General features: G+C 33.7%; 2 protein-coding genes across 11 annotated transcripts in view; one reads left to right on the top strand and one right to left on the bottom strand.

The window, feature by feature from the left end:
- The window catches only part of LOC118741199 (multidrug resistance-associated protein 1), a 46,002-nt gene extending 29,113 nt beyond the window's left edge, over window positions 1-16,889 (bottom strand). For 6 of the 7 annotated variants that reach the window (XM_036473082.1, XM_036473084.1, XM_036473085.1 and 3 more), the window contains exons 1-6: window positions 16,730-16,888; window positions 1,982-2,207; window positions 1,605-1,916; window positions 1,240-1,539; window positions 253-1,173; window positions 39-176 (exon numbers count right to left, since the gene is read on the bottom strand). In XM_036473082.1, coding sequence (XP_036328975.1) covers window positions 39-176; window positions 253-1,173; window positions 1,240-1,539; window positions 1,605-1,916; window positions 1,982-2,035 — 1,725 coding nt within the window. In that variant the 5' untranslated portion in view covers window positions 2,036-2,207; window positions 16,730-16,888. Of the gene's footprint in view, window positions 1-38; window positions 177-252; window positions 1,174-1,239; window positions 1,540-1,604; window positions 1,917-1,981; window positions 2,208-16,729 lie in introns of all 7 variants that reach the window. The other variant, XM_036473086.1, reaches the window with a different exon arrangement.
- Window positions 2,405-25,848, top strand: part of LOC118741200 (PIH1 domain-containing protein 1) — a 33,695-nt gene continuing 10,251 nt past the window's right edge. The window contains exons 1-6 of one of the 4 annotated variants that reach the window (XM_036473090.1): window positions 2,405-2,719; window positions 2,781-2,895; window positions 19,084-19,127; window positions 19,214-19,385; window positions 19,451-19,590; window positions 21,530-21,958. In XM_036473090.1, coding sequence (XP_036328983.1) covers window positions 2,651-2,719; window positions 2,781-2,895; window positions 19,084-19,127; window positions 19,214-19,385; window positions 19,451-19,590; window positions 21,530-21,898 — 909 coding nt within the window. In that variant the 5' untranslated portion in view covers window positions 2,405-2,650 and the 3' untranslated portion in view covers window positions 21,899-21,958. Of the gene's footprint in view, window positions 2,720-2,780; window positions 2,896-19,083; window positions 19,128-19,213; window positions 19,386-19,450; window positions 19,591-21,529; window positions 21,959-25,632; window positions 25,830-25,848 lie in introns of those variants that run through there. The other 3 variants (XM_036473089.1, XM_036473087.1, XM_036473088.1) reach the window with 3 other exon arrangements.

The following is a 25,848-nucleotide window of genomic DNA, read 5'->3' as shown; positions in this document are numbered from 1 at the left end:
AGAAAAATATGTTTGTTTGAAGCTTTCGTAAAGCTTACCAAGAAGGGTGCACAAGACCATAGGAAGGAGGTACCAGCGTTCAGGTATGCTGTGGATTTTAAAGTTGCTATTTCCTTTTCACGTATACGCAATACTTGATTTTCGAAACTTGGTTCCCAGGCGTATAATTTAAGTACCTACAAAACAAAAGTGTAGCAGATTACGAATCTAATTAGTTTCATTTGACTAAACACATAAATTCCATCATCTTACCTTTATACCGCTCAACACCTCATTCATTAACTTGACACGCTCATCCTTGTACTTCATTTGTCTTATTTGATATACTTTAATGCGATTGGCAATAACACCGTTGACTGGAATCAAAATAACCATCACTGCTAAACCAGCTAGGACTGAGGGTCCCAATTGTAGCCACAAGAAGTACATAGCTAGCGCAATTTGTAATGGCGCTGACCAAATCATATTCAAATATGTTGTTAAATCCATAAAGCGTTGTGCATCGACCGCCATTAAATTTACAATTTCGCCTACTGTCGATTCCTTACGTGTTGCATTCGATATAAGTAAAGCTTTGCGATATATTGCATTGATCAGCGCTGTGCGTATACGTAGACCAACAACGAACATGCGATGAAAATACTGTCCCAACATAAAAGTTTGTGCACCGGCAGTAATAAAAAGAAGTGCCGCATAGAGTATGCCCTTCCATTGGGGTTGCCTGTCCTTTTCGTCATCGGAGTAATCTTCCACAAAACCAATAATTAAACTTAGCACTTGAGGTTGTGCAAAAGTTAATACATCGCAAATAAACTTCATTAGCGAACCAAGCAAAAATACTCCACCAAATGATTTAATGATTGGCGGCATAATTGAAGTCACACCCTTCTTGCCGGTATTTCGTCCATGTGGGTTTTCAAACTCTACTTTTCCATTACTATATTGAGCCTTTGGCTGGGTTGGAGTTGTAGTCACTGTTTTAGTATTCTTACGCACATTCTTATTCCAATAGTAAGCAAATATTGGCATGACTTCTTTACAGCTGTCTTGTGGGCGCAAGTCCCAAAGGTCCTTCTCTTCCAAAGGATTACGATAGCCTTTCCACGCCATAACATCAAACCATGTGTATGTTATACGCGATAAGAAACTAGCCGAACTCTCTGGTATTTCGTTCTACGGAACATAATAGCATATAAAAAAAATGTGAAGGAAAATGTTTTGCTCTTTAAACAAACTTACATTAGTGCGTTTGTATTTAGTTTCCCTTGGCATGGCATCCGCGAAACAATTCAGCAATAGCATAGCGCATGAAAATGCGAAATAAATCATGTAGCTCACATAATTGTATTCTTCCCAAGAATAATCAGGTTTATCTGCTACTTCAGAGTTCAATATCTTGTTTCTTTCATTTTTCTCCCGCACCTCGGTACGACATTGAGGTATTGAAAATATTACAAGCAGAAACCAAAAGAGAAATTGTGCACCCGATGTCTGCACACCATATTTTCGATTTAGTGGTATAAAAATGAACAGCAACAACTGCAGTGGTTATATAGAAAAGATCATTTACCATTTGATTAATCAATCTAAATATATTTACTTACAAATGTAGCAAATTTTATTATTGGTCCCCATATATCGACTGGATAAATACGGGTAGCCGTCCCTTCATCTCCTTTCTTCACCATTGCAATCACAAAATCTACAGCCGAAAGCACAAGCAACGCCCCATTCACCGCTAATTTGCTTAAATTAAGCTTATTCCATGGTATATTCTTATCTAAACTCGCTTTTAGATAGTAAAAATCAAATATGGAGAACACCCAGAGGAAGGCGCATGGGCCCCACACCAAAACAGTCTTTTCAAAGCATTTAGTAAAATCTGGATCACTTGTCCACCACGTTTCATTTGAGTCCTAATAAGTTCCATTGGTGAAAATTAGACAGCATTAAGAAGGTAATGAAGTTATCGCGTACTTACCCAAAATTTTGTGCCACAAAACTCATCCATAGGATGAGCGGCGGTATCTGCCATGATGTGAAGCTTATAGTCCGGGCAGAACTGTGCACTTTAATATCCGCTTGCTCTTAGTTTATATTATATAATTATAGTATTTCGATAATCGGGCAAGCATCGAAATTAATATGCAAATAAATGTTACAAAATGTACTATGGCCTCTTCTACAGCTACTGATCTGGTATTAACCTATAAGTGGAGAATTAAAACCAGCTGTTAAAAAGGGTGGCAAAAATATTTAAATATTCCACATTTTATACTGAAATAAGTAGAAATAATCTTGATGCAATCAATCATATAATTAATTTTCTTATTCGCTTGCGAGTTAATGGTAATTTCCTTAAAATTTTTTAGCTTATTATATGGATGTAAAAGCGTAAAATACGTATTTATTTGTCTTCATTCCTGAATGATAGTCATAAAACTGGACACACTTGTCACCCTGTGTTATAGTCTACAACATTTCTCTACACAATTTGATGTGAAACAAACAGAGCTCTTTGCTGTCACTGAATGACATTCCATACTGCTGTTATTTACCAGCCGCGTTTTTTGTTATAATTTTGTGAGATTTGTTGCGGATTTTCTGTTTTTCTCTGCGTAGTTCAACAAAGGCTATATAACTCACAAAAATGTCGCGTCCTACAAACTTTTTAGAGGCTGATTCAAGTTTAATTGAAAATAATCTGTTAATTGTCAAAGTAAGGAGGAAGCGTAATATTTGTAGCCCATGAAATCGTCTAATGCAAATTGTATTTTCAGAACGAGGCGGAAGAGGAGTTAAATCAATATTTTGGTGGCGTTCAAGCTGGTGGCGAATCGCGTAAAGAATCTTTAGCACCGCCGCGCGATTACAAGGTTGTGCAACCTAAACCAGGTAACTACATGCTGTATGGATATGATTGTGATCAAATGTAGTACCAGGGACACACTTGCATAGTTGCCGAAATAATTTACTATTCGACCTAGTTCCAAAATGATTCAACATTAATTTCTCATTTATTGCATTGTCATGATTACTTTTAAGAATTTTGTTTCGTTATCTCAGATAATACAAAGATAGCACAAGCTACTTATCTACTGGAGGCAAGACTCGTTTCCCCACATTTGCTTTCACGTTCTTACTAAATACCTTTAAGTTGGCGGTATTTTTGGAACGTAAAAAAGTTAGTGTGGCTATAATGCCGATACCTTTTATCACTGGTCAGATGTATAGAAATGGCATTTAACAGGATAATGATCGAATTATTTAAACTATGTTGCTTTTGAATAATTTATGCTTAAATCCTTCCAACTATATACTTTGTACGTAGGCTAGCTTTAGCATAACGAACCATTCGCTGCATACGACTGCGAATGACTCACTAGCGCCGATCCGTTGAAGAACTCTTGGCAAATGAACGCGAAAGAAATAGTTCCGATACCAGCAAGTCAATATTCTTATTGTCTCCAAAAAATTCCTCGTTGTTAAAAAGATAAAGGGAATGGTGCATTATACTAAAGCCTGCCTTGCTGCACTAGCTACTATTCCACAAAACACAGAAATGTATACATTTGTAAGCAGCTCAAATTTTCCTACTAATACTTTAATTTCAATTTGTAGTTGCATTGTAGCGCCATAATTGAAGAGCGTTACGCTTGACTGAAAATTGTCGGTCAAGCAATAATCTTTTGTTCGCAGCAATTAGGAACGCCTAATACTGTGCTGATTGGCCCAATGCATTTCAATTAATTGTAATTGAAATGGAGTAGAATGTAAAACAAAAAAAAAAAGATCTGCTTGATCTGAGAGAAGTATAAAACTATTCAGCATTCAGGCATAAAGTATTTACTATGTATATATATGTATGAATATGTATGTATTCTATGATTTCATGAAAATAGATTTCAAAGCGGCATTTATTGCTTTTAGCAACATGGTTCAAACGCATTGGTTTGCTTTGGTTTAATTATACGTGTGGACGGACGTTCAGAAACTCTCATAAATAGTTAAACGCTTTGGTGATGTATGTACATATGTACTTACTATGTATATAGTATGTATAGATGTCAGACGTGGTAATGCAATATATTTCGAAAAGGCTGTCAACTTGATAAATTTCAGAAAGCTTGCATTTAAAGTGTCTTTCGAAAGGGGTTTTTTTGATTTAGAACAAGAACGTTTTGAAAAGAAAATGAAAAAAAGTGAAGACGTTTCGCCTATAAAAGGCATAACCCGTTTGGTTTGCTTCAAATAAATATGCATATAATAGAGAAACTTGCTCAAAATCGTCTTTTTTTCGATTGTAAGCTTAAATGTTAAACTTGTTTTATTCTTTGGATACTTAAAAAGTATAGATTTATTGTTTATTCCGTTTGTTTTATAAATTTATACGATTTTTTTTGTATAAACTAGTACGCATTCAACTTGCTAAATACCGGTTTTGCTGTATTCTAGCTGCATATAAACAAAAAATATTGTATTTAGCAAAGACAACATAGCCGAAAGCGAGCGAAAATTACATCTACATACACGCAAACATTAAGCACATGTGTACATACCACGCGTATTTATTTATCGTTAAATAGCAGAATAGCAGAGTCTCTGAAAACAAGTTTATTACTTAATAATAATAAAATTGGCGATATTAGATATGTAGATAGCACGTTGAAGGCAGCAAGCTGACGTTCTTTATTAATTTCAAATCGAACAGTTGTTTGTGTAGCGCAATCAACAGTTGTCAATGTGCAAATTTTCTTTTATACCTACTCAAGTTCAATGTAGTTTGACATCATGAAATTGCCAGCAAAATATGCATAATTCAATTATTTCAAGCATTGCAATATTGAGAACATTTTAGGTTGTAGTTATACGTGTGGATATACATACATATATATATATACATATTTACATACATCGATATGCAAATAGATAGTGCATTCTTTTCTTAATAACACACACATTTCTTATTTAATATTTTTTTTTGCCTTTATTTCCTTAGTGCGATAGTGGCCGAAATTGGGTCGCTCTCTTGGCTTTTTTTTTGCAACATAGAAAGAGAAAAATTCCCTTAGCTCTTTGAAGCTAATTAGAGGCGCGTTAATTTAAGGTGCACCAAGCGAACAAATTTGGAAAATACATACATACATATGTACATATCGTCAATTGAAATGCAAAAAGGCGTTACAACATCGTAAATGAAATGGAAAAAGTCGTGACTAATATTTTAATTTTTTTCATAAAATGATGTGGGGAGTTGTAATTCGATGAAATCCATCATTTGAATCAAAAAGTGAATTTTGAATTTTTTATTAGTTATGATTTTTTCCATTTCAACTATGATGTTTGTTACGTCTTTTTGCATTTCACTATATACTTGTATGCAGTGTCGAAATGAATATTATATAAATGCTATTATTATATTACTTAAAAACTGTGTTTATTGGCGCCATCCAATCCTCTGAAGAGTTCTCTAGATTTGCTGCAGTTTTCCCAACTAAGCGCGCTTTACATACCCTTGACGTGTGTTCGAGGTCGTTTTCTTGTTGGAAAGAAAGGGAACCAGGGAGGGAAGCATGACTTCTCATAAAGTTGTATGTAAATCTGTTTATTTATTAATTGTATCTAAGTTAACTTAAACACTTAAAGTTTTGAATTCATGACTCCCCTTGTGCATTGATAAAATCATAATATAGCGCAGAGTTTCAAAAGAATATATGCACATTAGAGTGCATCGCTATCCATAAAAAAAAAATATTATACTGTTTTTAAGACCAGCCAAAAAAGATTTCGGGAAAATATTAATATTCACTTGAGCTGGACCGCTTTGAAAATACCTCCAAATATTGAGTTTTTTTCTAATAAAATTAGTTTTTAAAAATGTTTATTCAAAAAATCACCTCAGATGATAAAAGAGTTTAAGCTTAAAAGGTGTGTATTAAAAGTGTAGAAATTTTATCAACGTAACCAAAATAAAATGGATTTTCATAAGTATTTTTAAATCGGTCTTGTTCATGTAAATAATAATATTTTTCCAGAAATATTTTGGCGGGTGTCTTAAAATATAATTAGATTTATAGTTCCGGTTGAAAATCTCATTTTTTTGACGTATGAAAAACGTATATTAAAGTGGTAAACGACTTTTTTGAGTTTGGTTTTAAAATTTTTTTTTACTAAAATTTTAATAAGTACTTCCTAATTTACACATAAAAACAATAAATGGTTATTGCAATTATCGATTTTAAGTGAATTAGCTCCAGTAGTTACTGAGTTATCGCAGTTTACGTGTTTCTGTAAATTACCGTTATATGGCAGGTGGGCGTGGTTATTGCCCGATTTCAAAGATTTTCAACAGATTTCTTAGCTAGCGCATACCCAAGCCTCGCACCGAGATACAGCATTTCATCATAAGTGGGCGGGGTCACGCCCATTTTCCAAAAATTTCATAACAATATTATTTTCTACCACAATTCTACTCCACATACTAATTTTCAACAATGTACATTTAATATTTACTGAAATATCGCAGTTTTTGAATTTTTCGAAAATACCGTTATATGGGAAGTGGACGTGGTTACACAGTCCGATTTCGCCCATTTTCAATACCAACCTACCTTGGCTAGAGGGCAACCAACATATCAAATTTCGTTGAGATATCTCAATTTTTGCTATCGTATAATGAAATGAAATTACTTGGGCTAAAAATATTATTGATTGCCCCGCTGGCGTCGCGAGGTGTGACATATCGAGGAAAACTCATTTGTCAATAGATGACTAACTCCCTCAACATTGACTATTCAAGTATCGTAAAAACTTTAATTTCGGTAAAATCCCCGTTCAATTTCAAATTATGTTTGTATGTACGTATGCATCTAAGCTCTCACGTGTGTTTCGTTTATCTAGTTATGAGATTTGAGCTAAAATTCCATTAGCAAATTATGGCTGGTAGACACTTGTCGAATAAATTCGCTATCAAACAAAAATTTATTCTTCGACTAATTTTCAATTACACTTTTTTATTCTTTTTAACTCCTATTTATTTTTGGTGTTTTTTCGTAGGATTGTTTTAACTTCGTTGTGCTTTTCTATATTTTATTTATTTATTTATTTACTATTCGTATCAAGCTTGCAAATGAAACAATGCACTTCAGCATATGGACTCATACATATTTATATGCCCATACGAATGTACATCATGTGTCTACCTATGTACATATTTACATTATCACATCTTCACACAATTATTTGTTGCAATTTATAATTTGAAACCATTGTTATAGTAGCTGTATTGTTGATTGTTTACACTTTTCTCTCTCACTTGCTCACTTAATTAGGTTATTTTCGTTGTATAATGAAATTTGCTTGGTGAAATAGTGTAGATTGATCACATACCTATATATTTAAATACATGCAGAAGCACTCAATTTAAGTATATAAAATGCACTTATCAACACAACTATAATGGGGTTACAAAGAGTCCTTAACTTTATTTCTAATCTTTTTTGTATGTATGTATATTAAATATATTGTGTGAATGCATATATGTATGTACAAATGTAGTAAATGTCTGCGCATATGATATACGCAAAGATTAAAGGGATTAGCAACAATTTGTCACAGCGTAGCGTGCACATGCAAGTACATACATACATATCGCTCACTTGCTTGCAAGAGTGTCATAATCCAAAAAACTTGAGAAAAACGGTTTCAATGTTTACAGTTTACATACGCGCCCATGCACTATGGGTCGTCATCTTACCACTTTTCTGGGTGCATAGCTAGAATACTTCTGAACAGCACAAATTATTTAAAATTTTAGTTTTGTTTATTGTAGCGCAAGTGATTATTAAAGTAAAACATTTGGCTTGAAAATTTTTAATTTAAAATAAAGAATCAATATGGTTGATTGTGTTAATAGCAAGTCAAAATGTGTATGAAAAAGCATTGTTCAAGTATTGCCATATTCACCAAAAAATATTTTGTCTTGGGTGGAAAAATTTTAGAAAAAAAATTTTTCATGTATAGAAAGTTTTAAAAAAGACTATAGCTTTTTATTAGAGGTAACTAGAATGCAGCTGATCCACTGAAATTTTTTTTTTTACACAAGTACCAGGTGCAAAATGCGGCACTTTTTGGTTTAATAGAAAAATGAAGATATGTACATTTTCTTCTAATGAGCTACTTTTAGTCACTTTCACTTACTCACTAACTGCAGGTTAAACAGCATTATGGACGTGATAGACTCCATAACATAACCGGGCTTTAAACGATACAGTTATTCGATTTTCGCACAACATAAAAGAAGAAATGGCGGTCATTTATGCATACTTATATAACTCAACTTTTTTGTTATGGATTATGACACTTGCAGCAAAGCTACAATATGCACCATGGAGATACAAACACAATTTGTTTGCTATATCGGATGTTATATCGAACCTCCTAACCTAACCTAATTATATGCCTGCCTAATTTTAATGCTTAATCGAGATTGAAGATTCAAAAAGAACTTGAAGCACATACCGAACGGTTTGTTGAAATCGAATTTCACTAACTAAACAATTACAAGTATGGATAGCTTGCACTATTAGCAAAACTATTTTGCAAAGAATTTTTTTCAATTCCATACCTACTCACCTCCCATATGTATAGTATGTATGTATGTACTTTTGTAAGTGTAAATTAAACGATGACTGTGCAATACAAGAATTTTTATAAACAAACTTTAAGTAAATTTGCTTTTCTCGCCTCTTGGTTTCCACATCCAATTCAGTACTTATGTATGTGTAGATATGCGCCTTTTATATACTAAGACTTTGGCATACACGCTTATCATATATAGATAAATATATATAAGTGCATGCAAGTATACGCATGTATGTATGTATGTATCAGAGAACAGCTTTGAGTATGATCGAGCCTTTTTGATCACACTCACTAAAAATCAAGCACAAGCGAACGCCAAACTCGGCTACTATGTGTTCGATCGAGATGCATACCCGACAGCTGCTTTGGTTACGAACGAGTCTGCTCGATCACCCTCGCTATAAATTGAGCACAAGCGAACACCACACTCGGACACCCGCAGCTAACCCGAAAATTTGTGTAACAATGAAACGGACACCCGAACATTGCGATAAAATGCAGGACAACAAAGAAATTTACGCTGAAGGTATAACTGGCGCCAATATGTTCACACAAAGCATACGAAAATGTTGTTGCTTTGTGCTTGTGCATACGCAATGAAACAATTAAAAGCGAAGTAGACAAAAATGTTTTTGCATCTATTTCGTATAGTTTCGCGTGGAAAGCTGTGTGTGTATATATTAGAACACAGCCTAAAACTATGTAGGTACATAAGTACTTTTACAAAAAATAAATGTGCACCGAGTGTATAGGGCTTGGGCATTGCCGATCTACACACATTTATACCTAAATGGATGTAGGCGTCGTGATGCCGCATTTTGTATGAGCAAAAATATAAGAAATGGTTAAAGGTACACTTAAACAAACTACCGAAAAATTCAACCTTCTCTTTACCCTCTACGCACAAAAACTAAGAACACCGCGATGAGAAGGCAACATTTTTTGTAGAAACAAAAACGTCATAAGCCAATCAAGAAAATTTTGTGCACACTCGGGTTGAAACTCGAACACCCGGGTATATTGAGCTGCAAAGCACCCGAACCCAATCAAGTATGTATGAAAAGCAATCGGGTGTTGTGGCCAACATGTTCGTCTTGAGCTCAGTCTATAACGAACAATACTTCTGCTCGTATACAGAGAACGATGCAAAACGGGTTTTGTTAGATGATCGAGTATACACGAAAATCATGCACCCGCTGCAGATGTCTGGTATGTATGTTTGTATACTTATATATACAATATTAACATTTCGGCATATGAGGCCACTTTGCCGGTTTTGCATTTCAAACGCTTGTGCTTAAGCTACTGACCTAAAGTTTGTATAGTATATCTGTATCTCATTTAGTTGGAGTAAGAAGTTGGCTGTTGGGCAATTAACAAAGTAGCGTCGAACCCATTAGTCAGTCAACCGTTAAAGTGGTTGGTTATATTTAACATTGAACAGTAAAAATGTGCATACATAAGTAACCTATGTAGGTATATATGTATGTATGTACATATGTAAACAATGCAATTTTTATTTATTTTTTTTTATACACAGTATTTATTCGTTGTTTTTATGCATGCGAAAATATATTCATGATGCACATACATACATATGTATGATAAATACATATGTACTTACATTACATACATATTTTGGTGCTTGCATACATTGCGCACACAAAAGTACGTATTGTGCTGATAAGCGTACATCCAGTCTATCTCAATTGAGATAAGCTTCACTGCTAAGGTACACTTCACTGTGGAGAATATGAAAATTACTAAAATGCATACCCTCTACATTAATTTTAGTGATTGTCGCAATTTTAATACTCAATAAATAATTAGTTTACTGCTACCCAACTGTTTTCTATTGTTTTCATAAAATTTTTCATTCGTTTTTTCTTTCGATACGTATACAACATATTTTTCACAGTTAAAATGTTTGTATTCACCTCCTTCATGCAGTAGAGGGTTAAAATACCGTTTTTTTTTTGTAAATTCTACATACAGTGACTCACAGAAGTATTTTACGATATTAGGTATACAATAAATGTTTGTTTCGTAAATTTTTTATAAAAATATAGCACATTTTGCAACAAAAACTATGTGAATCAATATTTCAAGCTTTGGAGAAAATAAAGGGAAATTTAGCAAATTTTCAATAAAATTTCACACATTTTAATACGATTTTTTTTATAGAAAATTCGAGTATGCAGTTTTTAGCACATTCAATTTTAGTATAACATACTGCAAATTTTAAGTTGCTTAAAGATTCATTAACTTTTGATAATTTTTTTTTTGTTGACGGTGTTGAGCATTTTCTTGCATACAAAAAAAATATTTTATATGGTTATAGTTTTATAAACTCCACACTCGAATTTTTCCTCAAACATTTGATTAAGAAATTTGAAAGTTCGATGAAAACATGCTGAATTTTCTGCAAAGTTTGAAATTTTGATTTACATGGTTTTTGATGCAGAATGCGCTATATTTTTATAAAAAAAAATTAAGGAAAAACACATTTTGTATATCGTAAAAAAAACGAATGCAAAATACTTCTTTGTGTCTTGTCAGCTGTTCAAATTCTCACGGGTCACAGAGGGTGGCAATTATTTGCATGAATACACTTAATCGATTTTTTGACTATTTTTTATACCCGAGTGCACTTGTACACAAGGGTATTATAACTTTGTTCGTAACAGCCTAAAGTGATCGAAATAGATATAAATGCTCAGAATGAAAAGAGAAATCGAATAAGCCATGTCTGTCTGCCCCTACGTCCATCTGTGCACACAATAACTCAAGTAAACTATGTAAGAATATCTCAACGAAATTTGGTATGTACTTGGTTGTCCTTTATCCAAGGTAAATTGATATTGAAAATGGTTGAAGTCGGCGTTGCACCACCTACCTATGGCCACATCGCCTACCCTATGACTATGACTACTATCGGAAAGCGCCTTATCCGTTTCTAGCAAACTTGGCCCAATTACTTAATTCATTAATAGCCAGTTTCACATGAAAGTAATTTAAGTGAACAATATCTTTTTGTTTTTTTAAATTCAATATGAAAACTGACAGTATCGAACAAATCGTTTTTCATTTAAATTGCTGATGAAACCGGCAGTCAATCTAATAAATCAGGGGAAAACACCCTTGCTTATAATTTTATTTACAAAATGGTGAAACACCGATATTTAATATGTGCGTTGGGTATATGTATAAAGTTCGGTTTGTTTATGTTGTCCATTGTAATACCATATTATGGATTATTCATGGAAAGGTAATCCATGTGAGTTTAGAAAAAGAGAAAATTGTTTGCCCTCCCTGTTCGGCGAGATGATCGCATGAGTATCCTGCCTAGCTAATTCATCAGCCTTGCAATTTCCTTCGATGTTACTGTACCGACATGATTTGGAAGTGGACCGAGACGACTGAGAAAGAGATGAGGCATTCTACTACGACCGATCCTGAAGCACTAATTCCTGCTTGGCTAACAGCGTAGATATTTTCTCTTCTAAGCAATAATACGCAATCGGCTTATTCTTTTAAAGCGGCCACATTTGCTTGAAAAATGCTGCAAAAATCCGGCAGCCCTAAGATGAAATTGACTTAAAAGTTCCTTCCAGAATACACTTCCTTCAACTCCGTCATCCAGCTTCTTCGATCCATGCGTGAAGATGTTTATTCGATATCTTATCCAGTCGATGCCATTCTCTCATTCACTGCTTGGAGGGATGCGTGTAGACAAAGATCCGCTCGGGGCCAGCTACGGAATGCTCCGATCTATTTCTTCTGACATGAAGTCGAGGTTTCCACAATTTGCCGAGTGCTCAGAGTTATAGGCGCAACCGGAGCTTCTTATTCTTAGTCTGATGGCGGAAGCGAACTGCTGCAACAGAGTCGAACCTTCAAGTCATTTCCTATGTGTAGCGGGTATATAAAGCACTTCAATTTGTTGACGTAAATTTGTAAATATGTACATACATGGTATGTAAAATTGTTTGTTATTTTTGTTTTATCGCCAATTACTCGAATTTCGTAACAAAGCGAGATAGGTGTGTACCGAATATTCAGTTTGTTTCCATGGGCGTAAATACGATTATATGTATTTGTTTCACGCAGTTATTACCGGCATTTATCCATAAATAACCTGCATGCGAATAACAATTCAGGTAAAAATGTGCATAAGCAATGTTCGTTTAAAATTTGACACCTTTTTAACCAATATTGTTGCAAAAAAAAAATCACTCACACACACTTTTGTAATTGTCGACTCTCCGCATGAACACCCGACACGATGCACAGTGTCAAGTGTGTTGATACGGTGATACGATTTACATGCAATTTCAATAAATTAAATACATGTTTGTTCATTTAATCTTTGCAATTGCCACACTTATCCACTGTACATTTTTTCTTATCTATTTCCTTCATCTTAATCGCGCGGCCATATGATAACAGATTTCCACATTTGCAGCTACTTACTCTTGTTATCAGCTGTCGTTTCAAAACTAACAATGAAATTGCGAAATTCCTTACGTTAAATAGCGCTCTTACCATTTCAGGAATTTTTTCATTAATTTCTTTCTCTTTTTCCTTCAATCACTCTAAGGGAATGACCAATTTCCAATTCGTAATTCGTCGGGAATTTCTACGCCTATTAGTAAGTGGTATAGGGTACGTGGACTGTACACTTTTGCTAAAAAAAAATCATGCGATTAAATATTCAAAAGAAGATTAGAAGCATATCTCATATTGTATATCACTATTGGTGATTATAACGTTTTTTTTTATAATGAAGGCCCACTCTCATGTACGACAGATGGGTGTTTCCATCGGAAGGTCTACCGCGACAAAAAAAAAAAAAATCAAAGTCATATATCAAACGTATTTATGGTCCAATTAGTCTGCTGTTTTAAATATAGTATACTGGTTATGTAAGCAGCAAAATGTTTGCGTAAAATAGCCTTGCTAGGTGGCGCCAGGGTCGAGATATTTTGCCAAAAATCAACGCGTTTTTTTGGCAATTTCAAACTTGCACTTTGTTATACTAAAATTGAATGGGCCATAAAACTGCATGCATAGAATTTTTCTAAAAAAATCTGATTAGAAAGTTTCAAGTTAGTACGCAAATTTATTGAATTTTCTTGACTTTTGCTAAAGTCTAAACATTTTATTTTTCTGGTTTTTGTTGTAGTATCTACTATATTTTTATAAAAAATTAACGAAAAAAGTAAAATAAAAAACTCTCTCTGTGCTGATACATTTGTTCGGAACTGATTTTTATTATTTTTAAATTTTTTTTTTTGCTTTTAAATAATTGTGTTCTGTGTCGTTTTTCGTACATTTTTATTTATTTTTTATTCGCACGCGATTATAATTCTACTCAAATATAGTTAAATAATAGAGTAGCCTTAAGGTACCATTGATGAAGAATTTGAATAATTTTTCCACTTATTAATCAAAATCTTGTTCTCTGCGTGGAATTAAAAAAAAAAATAATGTCTCAGACTGTGATTTTTATGTTTGTGCATTTGTGCGTAGTAATGTGTCTATGAATACAGACAGTAAAAGTTCTAACGTGCTACCAACAACAATTTAAAACATAGAATTTCAGTAATTAAACGAACAGGTTTAAGCAATTATTGGGTGTAGTAGTCATCCTCAGCTCCGATAAATTACTATTAACAATTAAAAAATGTATACATACATACATAAATTCAAATGTATGTATGTAAATATGTATGTATATTTGCAGCTATGAATCTTCATATAAATACGACTTTGCCGATTTGTAAATGTAATAATGATTGCCTTAATCAGCATACTGCCAACGAAAATTACAGATGTAATTCAAAAAATACACTTCCTCAATAAAAACAATTAAATTTTTTGCTTCACCAAATAGAGTCAAAACAAGTAAGGAAGTCTGAGGTCCGGGAGAAACCCAACCTTAAATACCTGACGCACGTATTAAATAGTTGTTTTCACTTTTCTTTCATAATAATTTATTAAAATAATTGAAAAAATTTTGAAACTAATTTGGTAGAAATCGATAAGGCGGTTACCTAGTTCCACTTATGTGATCCTAAGTACATGGAAGCTGAACGTGGTTATTGTCTGATTAAAATTTTTTTTAACCCTTTTCTATGTTGGACCAAAGTCAACTATACAACTAATCATAAGTGGGCGGGGCCCATTTTCGAAAAAAACTTAAGAATTTACATAATTTTTTGTGCAGAGGTAATTGTAAATATCTATTTTTACTAAACTAGCTTCATAAGTCACTAAAATATCGCTGTTTCTGGTATTTAGGCATCAAGTTTCGTTTAGATACCTAAATTCAATACTCGAGACAGAATGGCTTACTCGATGTTTCTCTTCATTCTGAGCATTTTTGAAACTTGCACTTCATTAGACCAAAAATTATATGGGCTATATAAAATTGCATACCCAAAAAATGTTCTATAGATTCAGGTTAAAAAGTTAAAATTTTGATGAAAATTTGTTGAATTTTTCGAAATTTTCTATAAGGTCTGAAACTGTGATTTATATGCTTTGGTTAAAGCTTGAACGGTATTTTTATAGAAAAATAACAACAAAAAAGTAGCCCGAAAAACTTTACGAATATTAAAAAAAAAATCAACACGTGGTAATTGTTTGAGTCACTGTACATATACTTATGTCTATATCTATTTAGATTCCCTTAGGCTGTTACAAACAACCATTATACGAGCAAACTTGATATACTCTTGTGCACAAGTGTACTCGTATATAAAAATGTAGCCAAATCAAGTCAATTATTAGTAAGCCATTGTTTTTGCGAAGAGTTTAAAACCAACAAAAAAAATTTCATTTCGAATTATCATCAAGGACACCCGCCATTATGAGGAAGGTACATATATGTACATACTTATGAACATACATATGTATGTAGATATGCACGTGCGCGTGTATTTATGTGTGTACATATGTATGTATGTAACAAAAAAAAGCGCTATTAACTTTTTTGACGTACAAGTATGTACATATACATATACAGAACAATCTAGTAACGCATTCATCACTATTTGCTGCTTCTTTTATATAGCTTGTATGTATGTATATAAAAAGATATGGTTGAGTGCTTCAAAAATCTTCCCTCGAACAAAAACATGTAAAAGAGGAAAACAACATAACATTTTTAAAATGCTTTAATTATTCCAATCACCACATTTGATTAGTCTGCTGAAAAATATTACAAAAATAGGTGTAATTTTTGTCTATGGAAACTTTTACTTTACAAAAGTCACAAGGAACTGTCCCACCAGTCACAGTTTTAAATACTTTTTAATGTCTATGAAGCTTGTAACAGCCTAAATTAATGGGCTCTGAAAATTAAGTAATTTGGGCAAAAAATCAACTTTGAGTGCTTTGGTATTTTTTTTTTTAAAGAACTTGTATACATTAGTTATTTATCTATCTATGCGAAAACATATTTTTCACTGTTCTATAAGTTCCGCTGACATAGGTTTAATTCACAATTGATCATATTTTGAAGTCAAATGGCCGTTCCACCGGTCGTAATGGAATGGCCCTTTTGCTGAAAACCACTTAACAGCAAACCACTTGTAATTATTTTAAATAAAAGTCGTGAACTTGCACATAGTGACGATTACAGTGAATTTCAATTAGAATCTTCGTAGACAATTGATTTTGACCGTTAGTTATTTTTATTGTTTTAGTTTTTTTTTTTTTACTTTACAGCGTGTCATCGATAAAATTTGCAAAACGTTTGTTCCGGGGATTTTCGACACATTTGCCGCTGTGCCATTTTGCCTATACATACATACATACATGCATATGTATGACTAAACCATGAAAACGCATTTCTTTTCATCAACTCTCCTTGCAAGAGTTGGCTTGCGTACGATCATCCAAGCTTATAGGTACTCATTTCGACCAAGAGCCATACCAGATTCGTTCACTGCTCAAAATATTTGGCAAATTAAAGTTTATGCTTATTTGTCTTTCTCAGCACACACTTACTTAAATTAGTACAAGCACACAAAAACACATGCCAATAGTGATTTAAAAAAAAATTTCACGCTTCCATTACCTTTTTGAATTAATTTGAAAAATACAAATTATAAGTTGAACACACTTTCGTTTCTACCAAAAATAATTGCGCTAAAAACACTGAATGACAGCGAAAAAGAGCTTTGGAAAAAGCCAACCGACGCGTTCGAGCAACTCGCACCAACTGGTTGAGCTGTTCAGCGGTTCTACCTTTTTGTGTTGCCGGCGATCCGCCTTTTTGGGTATCCAAGAGCCACCAATAACAACAATAATTTTTTAATGGCCAGTATCAATGGAAATACATACATACATACGTACATATGTACGTGTAAACATTTCACTTGAGCCCCATCGACATTTGTTGACTCTCATTATTACCGTAACCGTGTGTCGCAAGTAGTGGCCACCGGTTGATTGGGAGCACTCACTTGCATGCTCTCAATTTGGTGAAGAGTGCGAGTAAAAAAAAGTAGCAAAAAAAAAAGATTAAGAGTAGTTGTCGTATCATGATAAGCATGTTCATATGCATTGTACTATATATTATTGTTTATTTATGTTTGTACATACACATATGTATGTTTTTGCGAAAACCCACAAGCGCTCCACATAAAGGGAAGCATGCTCCTCAATACCAATTACAAAGTGACCAGAGGTAGTAACAGTCTGCAGGATGATTGCAGTGAGAGGATGTATAACATCAAATAGTTGGAATACAAATTTGCATAGAATTCGCGATAGTCACGGGTTTTCAAACATCAAAGGTCTTCTCAAGATAGATTCAATGGTAATGTGGTAATAACCGTTTAATGACTCTCTTCTTCCGAGGGAATTTGAAGTTAAATTTCGTTAATGTAGAATCAACGGAATCTAGAAAGGGCTTAAACTAACGAAATTAATAGTAATCGAAGGGAGCTATGCCTCGTAAACCTATGTAAACCTTGTAAACTTCCTTAATTTTATATGGAAAATCGATTTATTTACGAGGTTTATGCGGTTACGAGGGATTTACGCGTTTCCAAGAATACCTTTCGTGTTTTATGATGTACTACCTGATTTTTTTAATTTTTTTTTCCAGCCGTTTTCGAGATATCGATTTTTGAAACAAAAAAATTTTTTTCCCCGTAGTTACTTATCGATTTACATACTTGAACGTTTTTTGTAACAAACTGTCATCTATTCCACAACTTTTAAGCCTAGTCCTATAATGGGATCTATTTATTTCGAATTTTTAAAATTCGTAAAAATTTTCAGAATGATTTTGAGTAAGCAGTTTTGTAGTCTATTCAATTTTAGTGCAATAATTAGTTTTGGCATTTTTTTTTTTTGAAAGCGTAGTTCATTTTCTTCCATATAAAAAATTCGTCGAACTTTAATACTTTGTATTGTATGGTGCTACTTCAAACTTGCACCGTGATCTACTAAATTTGAATGGGCTTTAAGACTGCATACTCAAGATATTTCTAAAAAGGTTTGAAGCTTTTACGGGTTTTGAAGATTCGAAAAAAAATTTCTCATTGTTATTGCATTATCATTGAATAATAAAAAAAAAAAATTAAAATTGAATGTATAATCTACTGACCATGGTACTCGAACATACGACCGCATGGTTTACAATGAGGCTAGAATCCAAATTTCGCCTAGCTGGGAGCTAAGATATTTACACATCAAAAAAATATTTTAATACTGCTGAGATAAACAATTAATTTACCTATTTAAAGAGTGATCCATCTAGACCTTTTCTTAATTTTAAATAAAATACTTAAAACAGAACTGAACGTCGGAATCTCTATTATTGCCCGAAAGAACATTTTTGACATTTACTTCCTTAAAATAATTTCAAAATGTTGCCAACATCACGCGCTTCAATTTCAGGCATCTAAAAGCCCGTTATAAAGGTGCGGCATGCTCGTTATTGAGGATTAAGTTTCTGTCTGCGGCCAACATTTGAATGAAATTATTTAAAAAAGTAAATTTCAGAGAAGGTCCTTTCGGGCAATAATAAATATTCCAACGCCCAGTTACGTTTTAAGTGTTCTATTTGAAATTAAATTAAAAAGGTCTAATATGGATCACCCGAAACAAAGTATATTTTCTATGACTGGATAGATTTTTCTGTTTCTCGTGAAAGTGGTGTCATAACACCGATTTTATACCGGAGAATCTTGTAAATAGCAACGAGAATTTATTCTCATAAAAAATTTACATTCTCATAGGAACTATTCTTATGCTCCTGTAAATAAATAGTATTTATTGGACTATTCTCATGATCGCAATCGATCGTTCTCATGACTTATATTTATTCTTTTCAACATGTTGGTGAGAACAATCCGTCTCACATTTATTTTAAATTTCTTGTGTATTTTTGTGTTGATGCGATTAAAATGGACGAATCAGGCCCACGACAAGCAGCAAATAAGCAAAAAATTAAAGACATGCAGGTATGTAATTTTATGCATTTCATATTAAATTTGTTTTTGTTTTTTTTTTTAAACATAAATATGTTATTTTAATAATATGAAAATAGACATGGCCCGATAGCAAGTATTTGCATCTCTTCGAACTCGTTGAAGCACAGCCATGTTTGTGGAAGAGAGCCGATCCGAATCACGCAAAACGAAATGTTACAGATGCATCACTAAAAAAAATTGCAAAGGTTCTTGAATGTCAGGAAACTGAAGTGCAAGCTCGTTGGCGAAGTATGTACATACGTGTTTTTGATAAAAATGCAATAAGTTTACTGATTTGTTATATTTATTTATAGGCATGCGTCAAACATTCTTCAAGTATTTGCAGAAAGAAAAGCAAACTAAAACTGTGAGAAAGAGAGAGTGGAGATTTATGAGTTCTTTAAGATTTCTTAAATGTGAAGCTACCGAAGAAGCGGGTAATGCAGATAATTTGGTAAGCATTTTCTTATAGTACTTACATAAATTATTTTAAATTCCACACTTTTTGTATAGCCATGACACTTCTCTCCCTGAGGTTCAACGAAAAAGTTCTAAAATTCTTTCAATATATTCTATGCATTGCATGATAGATTTTGTGGTGACTTTCAGTTGTCTTCTGAATCTATGCACGACATCGGTGCGTAGAGATTTCTCGAAAGAAGCACGTAAAAATTATGCAACACACAAACCGCGCCAACTACGAGAGCAATTTGAAAAGTAATAATAACACTGGTCTACAAATTTCAACTTTTTTTCTGCGAATAAGACGGGACCTGGTGTTTCTGAACGGATTTTTCGTGCTGAACACGAATCCGGGGTCAAAAATGTCCCATCACGTCACGTTTTCGAGAAAAAAGGGGTTGAAACCCCTAAAAACAGCGTTTTTGGCCATTTTCGAAAAATTATAGAGCTGAACCCTGACGTGGTATAAATTTTGCATATATCAGAAATTAAAGGCTAAACCGTGCCCTTTCGAATGAGCCCTATGCCGAATTGATCGCGTGCACCCTTAAAGCAGGGGGTGTATTTGTGTTTAGGGGTGCAGGAAAAATTGATCACAGAAAGAATTTAATCTTAAACGATCATAGAAAATTAATAATGCCAAGGTGTTAACTATATTAAAAGTCGCTGATTACGAAACTGCAGTTAGATTTTAAAAATTTAAGATGACGGGTCGAATATGGTGGATATAAAAATTGGACTCCTAGACACAAATACACCCCCTGATCTAAGGGTGCATGCGATTAATTCGGCATAGGGCTCATTCGAAAGGGCACGATTTAGCCTTTAATTTCTGACATATACAAAGTTTGTAGCACGTCAGGGTTCAGCTCTACAATTTTTCAAAAATGGCCAAAAACGCTGTTTTTAGGGGTTTCAACCCCTTTTTTCTCGAAAACGTGACGTGATGGGAAGTTTTGGACCCCAGATTCGTGTTCAGCACGAAAAATCCGTTCGGAAACACCAGGTCCCGTCTTATTCGCAAAACCCTTGTAGACCAGTGTAATCTCCTTTTAGCGGCATACATTTAGTTCAGCGTTTTTAAATTTTTTAATTCCTTCCAAATAAAAGGTTTTTCTACATCCTCAAAATCTGCGTTTGTTTCAGAGATGACCGCTTCATTCTACCGAAATCTCTTACCGCCCAGCGATTTTTCTGGGTTTGGAAACAGGACATAGTCGTTGGTTGCTAAATCTGAATATGCTGGATGGGGTGAGAGTTGGTTCGTGATGAATTTTTCCCCCGTGCATTGCCTTGATGGAATCGCGCATTTTTTTCTTGTCCTAATGTGGACGTTTGTGCTGCAAATCAACTTCGAAATCGCTGAACAATATACGTCAGTCATTGTTTTACCCTTTTCCAGATAATCGATGAGAATGCCACCGCGTGAGTCCCGAAAAACTGTGGCCATTAGATTATTGCCCGACAGACCGACCTTGCTTTGGTGTATTGTGGTGGATTCATGTTTCCATCCATCTCGCGGATAGTTTTTTCATATCCTAATATTCATCTAAAATCCAGCGATGTACTAACTTAGCTGAGATGCTTACAGCCTCAGCCACCTCACACACTTCCATTCTCCGAACGTCCAATATTATTCCATGGATTTATCGACGAGTTCTGGCGTGACGACCTCTTTTGGGCAACCTAACCGTTCGCAGTCACTTGTGCTGGTACAACTCCAACTCAGTAAGCCCCCTTAAACCATGAAAATTGATCGATGGCAGTTGACGAGAGCAGTATTAGATTTAAAGTAACTGCGCCCGAAATTCAAAAAGTCGAATCATTGGCTATAGCTCTTTCCATTCATATTCCATAGTCGAAGCCTGAAAAACAAATTGTTTTGTTATGCCCACTGTAAAAATATTATATGTATTTTGATTTATTTTCAGGATGATAATCACTATGAAGATAATAGTAACTCCAACAGTGAAGGTACTACAACAGATGTGTCCACAGAACATCTACCAAAAAGAACAAAAAAGGCATGCACCTGTTTAAATGCCAAACCGGTTTATACTCGTGAGAAATATTTTACCGAATTAATTTCAAGTCAAATGGATGAATTCGCCGAGAAGGGAATCGAGATTGGCAATGCGCTTCGTCGAATTGCCAAGAAAAACTCAAACATGGCGGATGAAATGTACATCTCAATTCGACGAATGATTTTAGACAAAGAACAAAGTCTACTCAGATCAAGCCTTCCATCAACATCACAAACAACATTATTACCCGCATTGGATTTATATTCAAACGATTAAACATATCAGTTAATCTAAATAAATCTGTAAAATGTTAACAACAATATAAATGACTTTAAAACACACACTTTTAAATAATCCTGTTAAAATTCTTTATATCACGGTGCGGCTGATCTGGCATTAAATTAAAGGTATTTACTTATGAAAATTTCTTCTTGATATTGAAGTGGCTCTCTGATCATTATACTCCAAAAAGTTAACAAAATCCACGGAGGTGTTTTTAAGAACAGTAACTTTGTTTCTGTTTTAAAAATGTACAGATTCCCAAGAAGATTATACCCAACAGGCATTTCAGTAAATGTTTTTTTTTTTTAATAACTTAAAGTAAGTTTGCTATAATAAACGTTAAATAAGCGTGATTAATATTAGGTTTATTTAAAAAATTTTTTTTTTCAAATAAACCTTTAATAAATGTTGAGAGCGAATGTTCATAAATCACTTTACTTAAAGAAAAAATAAAACAAAATCAATGCGTCAAAAATAAGTGAAAAGGGCGGTGTAAGGAAATTAGCTGAAATTAGCGCACAAAGTAATTTGAACCACAATTGTTAAGAGCTCGTTCAATTTTTTGCTGGGTAAACTTGATTTTAGTGTACATATGGCTCACATATACATGCGTGTATACATGCGTTACGTTATTTTTTATGTAATTAAAAATTGCAAGTCATAGTTTGATTGCCGCAAATTTACGATAGATATTGAGAATGATGCATAGGTTGATGGCTTTTGCAGATTTTAGAATACACTTGAGGTTCATAATCGGGGGTTTCTGAATATATAAAAATAGCAAAATATCCACATAACGCACACCGTCTTCAAAAGAGTCACAACTCAAAATTTGGCATTTTTGAGATTATGCGCTAAAAATGTACGCAGAAATTTTATTTGCCTTTCAGCAAAAGCTGGAGCAAATTTTTGTTATAATTTGTTAAAAAAAAAAACCCCAAGGTAAAGTTGCCCTTGCCCATATGCCTTTTATGTGCTAAGAAATAGTTTTTCGCATTTTCTGACAAACGTATTATTTTGAGTTGTGACTCTTTTGAAGACGGTGTGCGATATGTATGTAGTATGTAATAAAAGCTAAAAACCGTGTTCATCTAATTGTAAAAAAGGCATCAACAATCTTTATTATTTAGATTGATTTAAAACCACTCGCTTAAAGTGAAATAAAAGTTTAGTAGCAAAGTGAAAAGGTTTTAGCAGTAAAGGCATGCGGCTTTTGCACGCTTAAAAAAAAAAACAAAAAATAAACAAATCTGGTGGAATCCGCTACATCCCACAAACAAATACATAAATACATACATACACAATTATGTACATATGTATGTATAATGACCGATAAAATAATTTCATCACAGCATTAAAGAGAAAAAACCTGATCGCTCATTGGTGAAGAGTACAGTTGCATTTTGATCAGTTTTTAATGAGTAGAGAGAGATTTACCTCTTCAGTGATTATAATAATAATGTTGCCAGATTTGTTTTTTGCGAAATAATCATTGAAGTCACGGAAAATACATTAAAACCAGAGTTAAAAATTATTGGTTGGTGTTAATAAATAAGATTAGGGTGACGAGATGAGTCGAAAGAAATATCAGGACACTCGCAAGATGCACGATATGTGTAGACGGTAAAAAGTTTATAAAAGGTCAGCCCTGTAAAAATCAGGACATCAGGCGGGAAAAGAAAAATCATTCAGAACAATTTAATTCGACCCTGAAATCAGGACATGTCGTGTTAAATAGAACGTCAGGGCACCCTAAATAGGGTAAGAAATTTTTAAATTAAGAAAATGAATAAAAACTTCGTGAAAAGGTGTACTTAAATCATAAACTTGTATGGTAATTGCGTTTCTACCAAAAAAATTACGCATGTTGATTGCCCCTTTCTCTTTTCGTGTTCGATTCTAAAATAAGAGCAAACGGTGAAACAACTTTTTGGTTATTCCTTATAATGTCACACTCTTGTAAGGGGAAAAAGGCATATTTTCTGCCCTTTGAAGCTTTGTCAGGGGAGAGGTTGCCCTGAAAATCAGATGGTTGCTTAAAACGTTAATATTATGAAATGCGTGAACTGTACAAGGACAAGAAGGCAAAAACATGCCCTTTTAAAGGGTTACCTTGGTGCCACTTTAGTTGGAAGGTAAATGCATATACATACTTAGTACATAATAAAAAAAAAAAATAATAATTCTGAATTGATACCCTTTTGAAGAACACGTGCGACATGTGACTCAGAAGACCCAGACGATCATTTTAGTTAAGTAACTTAATTTAGAAAATTGTATCCAATTGCTATACTTGAAAATCAGTTCAAATAAGTATGACCATATTTTTCAGGACATTGAAATAAAAAAAATCAATACTAGAGTTGAAAAGTCAAAGTCAGAACTGTCCTGATCAAATCAGTATGTCTGGCAGCCTAGATTATGAATACATTTGTGGAAGCATGGAAACATTCCTTTTCGTTGGACAGTTAATTTCGTTTTTAGGTTACGATAACTTACTTATCGCTGTGCATGGAATGCATGGGGAATCTAGGCATAAAACATATGTATTATAAGTAAAAGTTTTCGTGCTTAGACCTAGAAGAAGATTTTAAAACCGCTGCTGGGCTAAATGAATACCTTTCTTCATGGGCTCTTCATATTATGTTTTTTTTTTTTTTAATTTTTAGGCAAATGAGCATAAGTACGAAATGCTCTCACAAAACTAAATAAACTGTCCAAAACCATGGGAACACAAAAATCCCATTTTCGTGTCCAAAACGCACAAAATTTTAAAATTAAGATTTGAGCAGCAGAGAACACAACAATCAATCAAAGAAAAACGGCTTAATATGCACATATTTATTGCATCACCGCATCACCTGAGTTCAAGCCCTGGTCAAAGCAACATCACAAAAAAAATATAGAAATATAGAAAAAAGGTTTTTTCTTAACAGCGGTCGTCCCTCGGCAGGCAATGGCAAACCTCCGAGTGTATTTCGGCCATGAAAAACAGCTTCTCATAAAAATACAATCGTCGTACCGAGTCGGCGTAAAACTGTAGGTCCCTCCGCTTTGTGTGACAACATCAAGGCGCACGCCACAATCTATTAGCAAGAAAAAAGATTATAGATTTTAGTAAATGGACGTGACTAAATAAATGAAATAAATAAATATCGGTCACCTTGGTCCAATTATTGCCATATGGGAAATTATCGAAACTGTTTGTAATCGGGAAAAATACCGTTGCTTATCATTTAGTTTACAAAAAGGCGAAAAATCAATAGGGGTATTCTCGAAGTCTTGCAAAGCCCTTGCACGTGCGCCGGGTATATAAAGTTCGGTTTCGCCAGAATTTACACTTCTTTATTTGTTTTCATTTTGAGGACATTGAAGTTTTTGCAGATTTTGTTCCACTGCTCGTTTTAAAATTAGCTCGAGCCGCTTCCCTTTGAAACCGCTTGGGCCAAACAAAAATGTTTTTCTAACTAAGCGACCAGAGTTTCAAATTGCTGTGCAGTTGTAATTTTCCACAACTTGATTTATTAAATCTTTAGTCTTAAAATAAATTAAACATTAGTTAATATGAAATTTAATACAGTAAAAAAAAAAAAATAATTGTATGCTTACAAACTTTTTTCTTATCGTTAACATTCGCATAGAACGCGAAGAAAGTTTGTAGATATAAATGTACATATGTATTTGTTTGCAAAAAATAAATTAACGTGTAATTTTTTTTTTTATTATAGAATTGGATAAAAAACTGAAAATTACAAATGGACAGCAATTTGAACTTCTAGTAGCTGAGATAGAGAAAAATCCCAGTATGGTAAAGGGATGTCAAAGAGGAGTGAATCCAACCGCTTTTAATCAGCAATGGGAGGATATTACTAATTTATTGAATGCTCATGGACCACCTCTGAGGGATAGTGATGGTTGGCAAAGGGTAATAACAATAATATAAA

The sequence above is a fragment of the Rhagoletis pomonella genome, unplaced genomic scaffold (genome assembly GCF_013731165.1).
Source record: "Rhagoletis pomonella isolate Grant_MI unplaced genomic scaffold, Rhpom_1.0 Rhpom_scaffold_00006, whole genome shotgun sequence".
In the NCBI taxonomy this organism is placed as follows: domain Eukaryota; kingdom Metazoa; phylum Arthropoda; class Insecta; order Diptera; family Tephritidae; genus Rhagoletis; species Rhagoletis pomonella.
The sequence above is the reverse complement of the archived record's forward strand: the minus strand, read 5'-3'. Positions and strand labels throughout refer to the sequence as shown.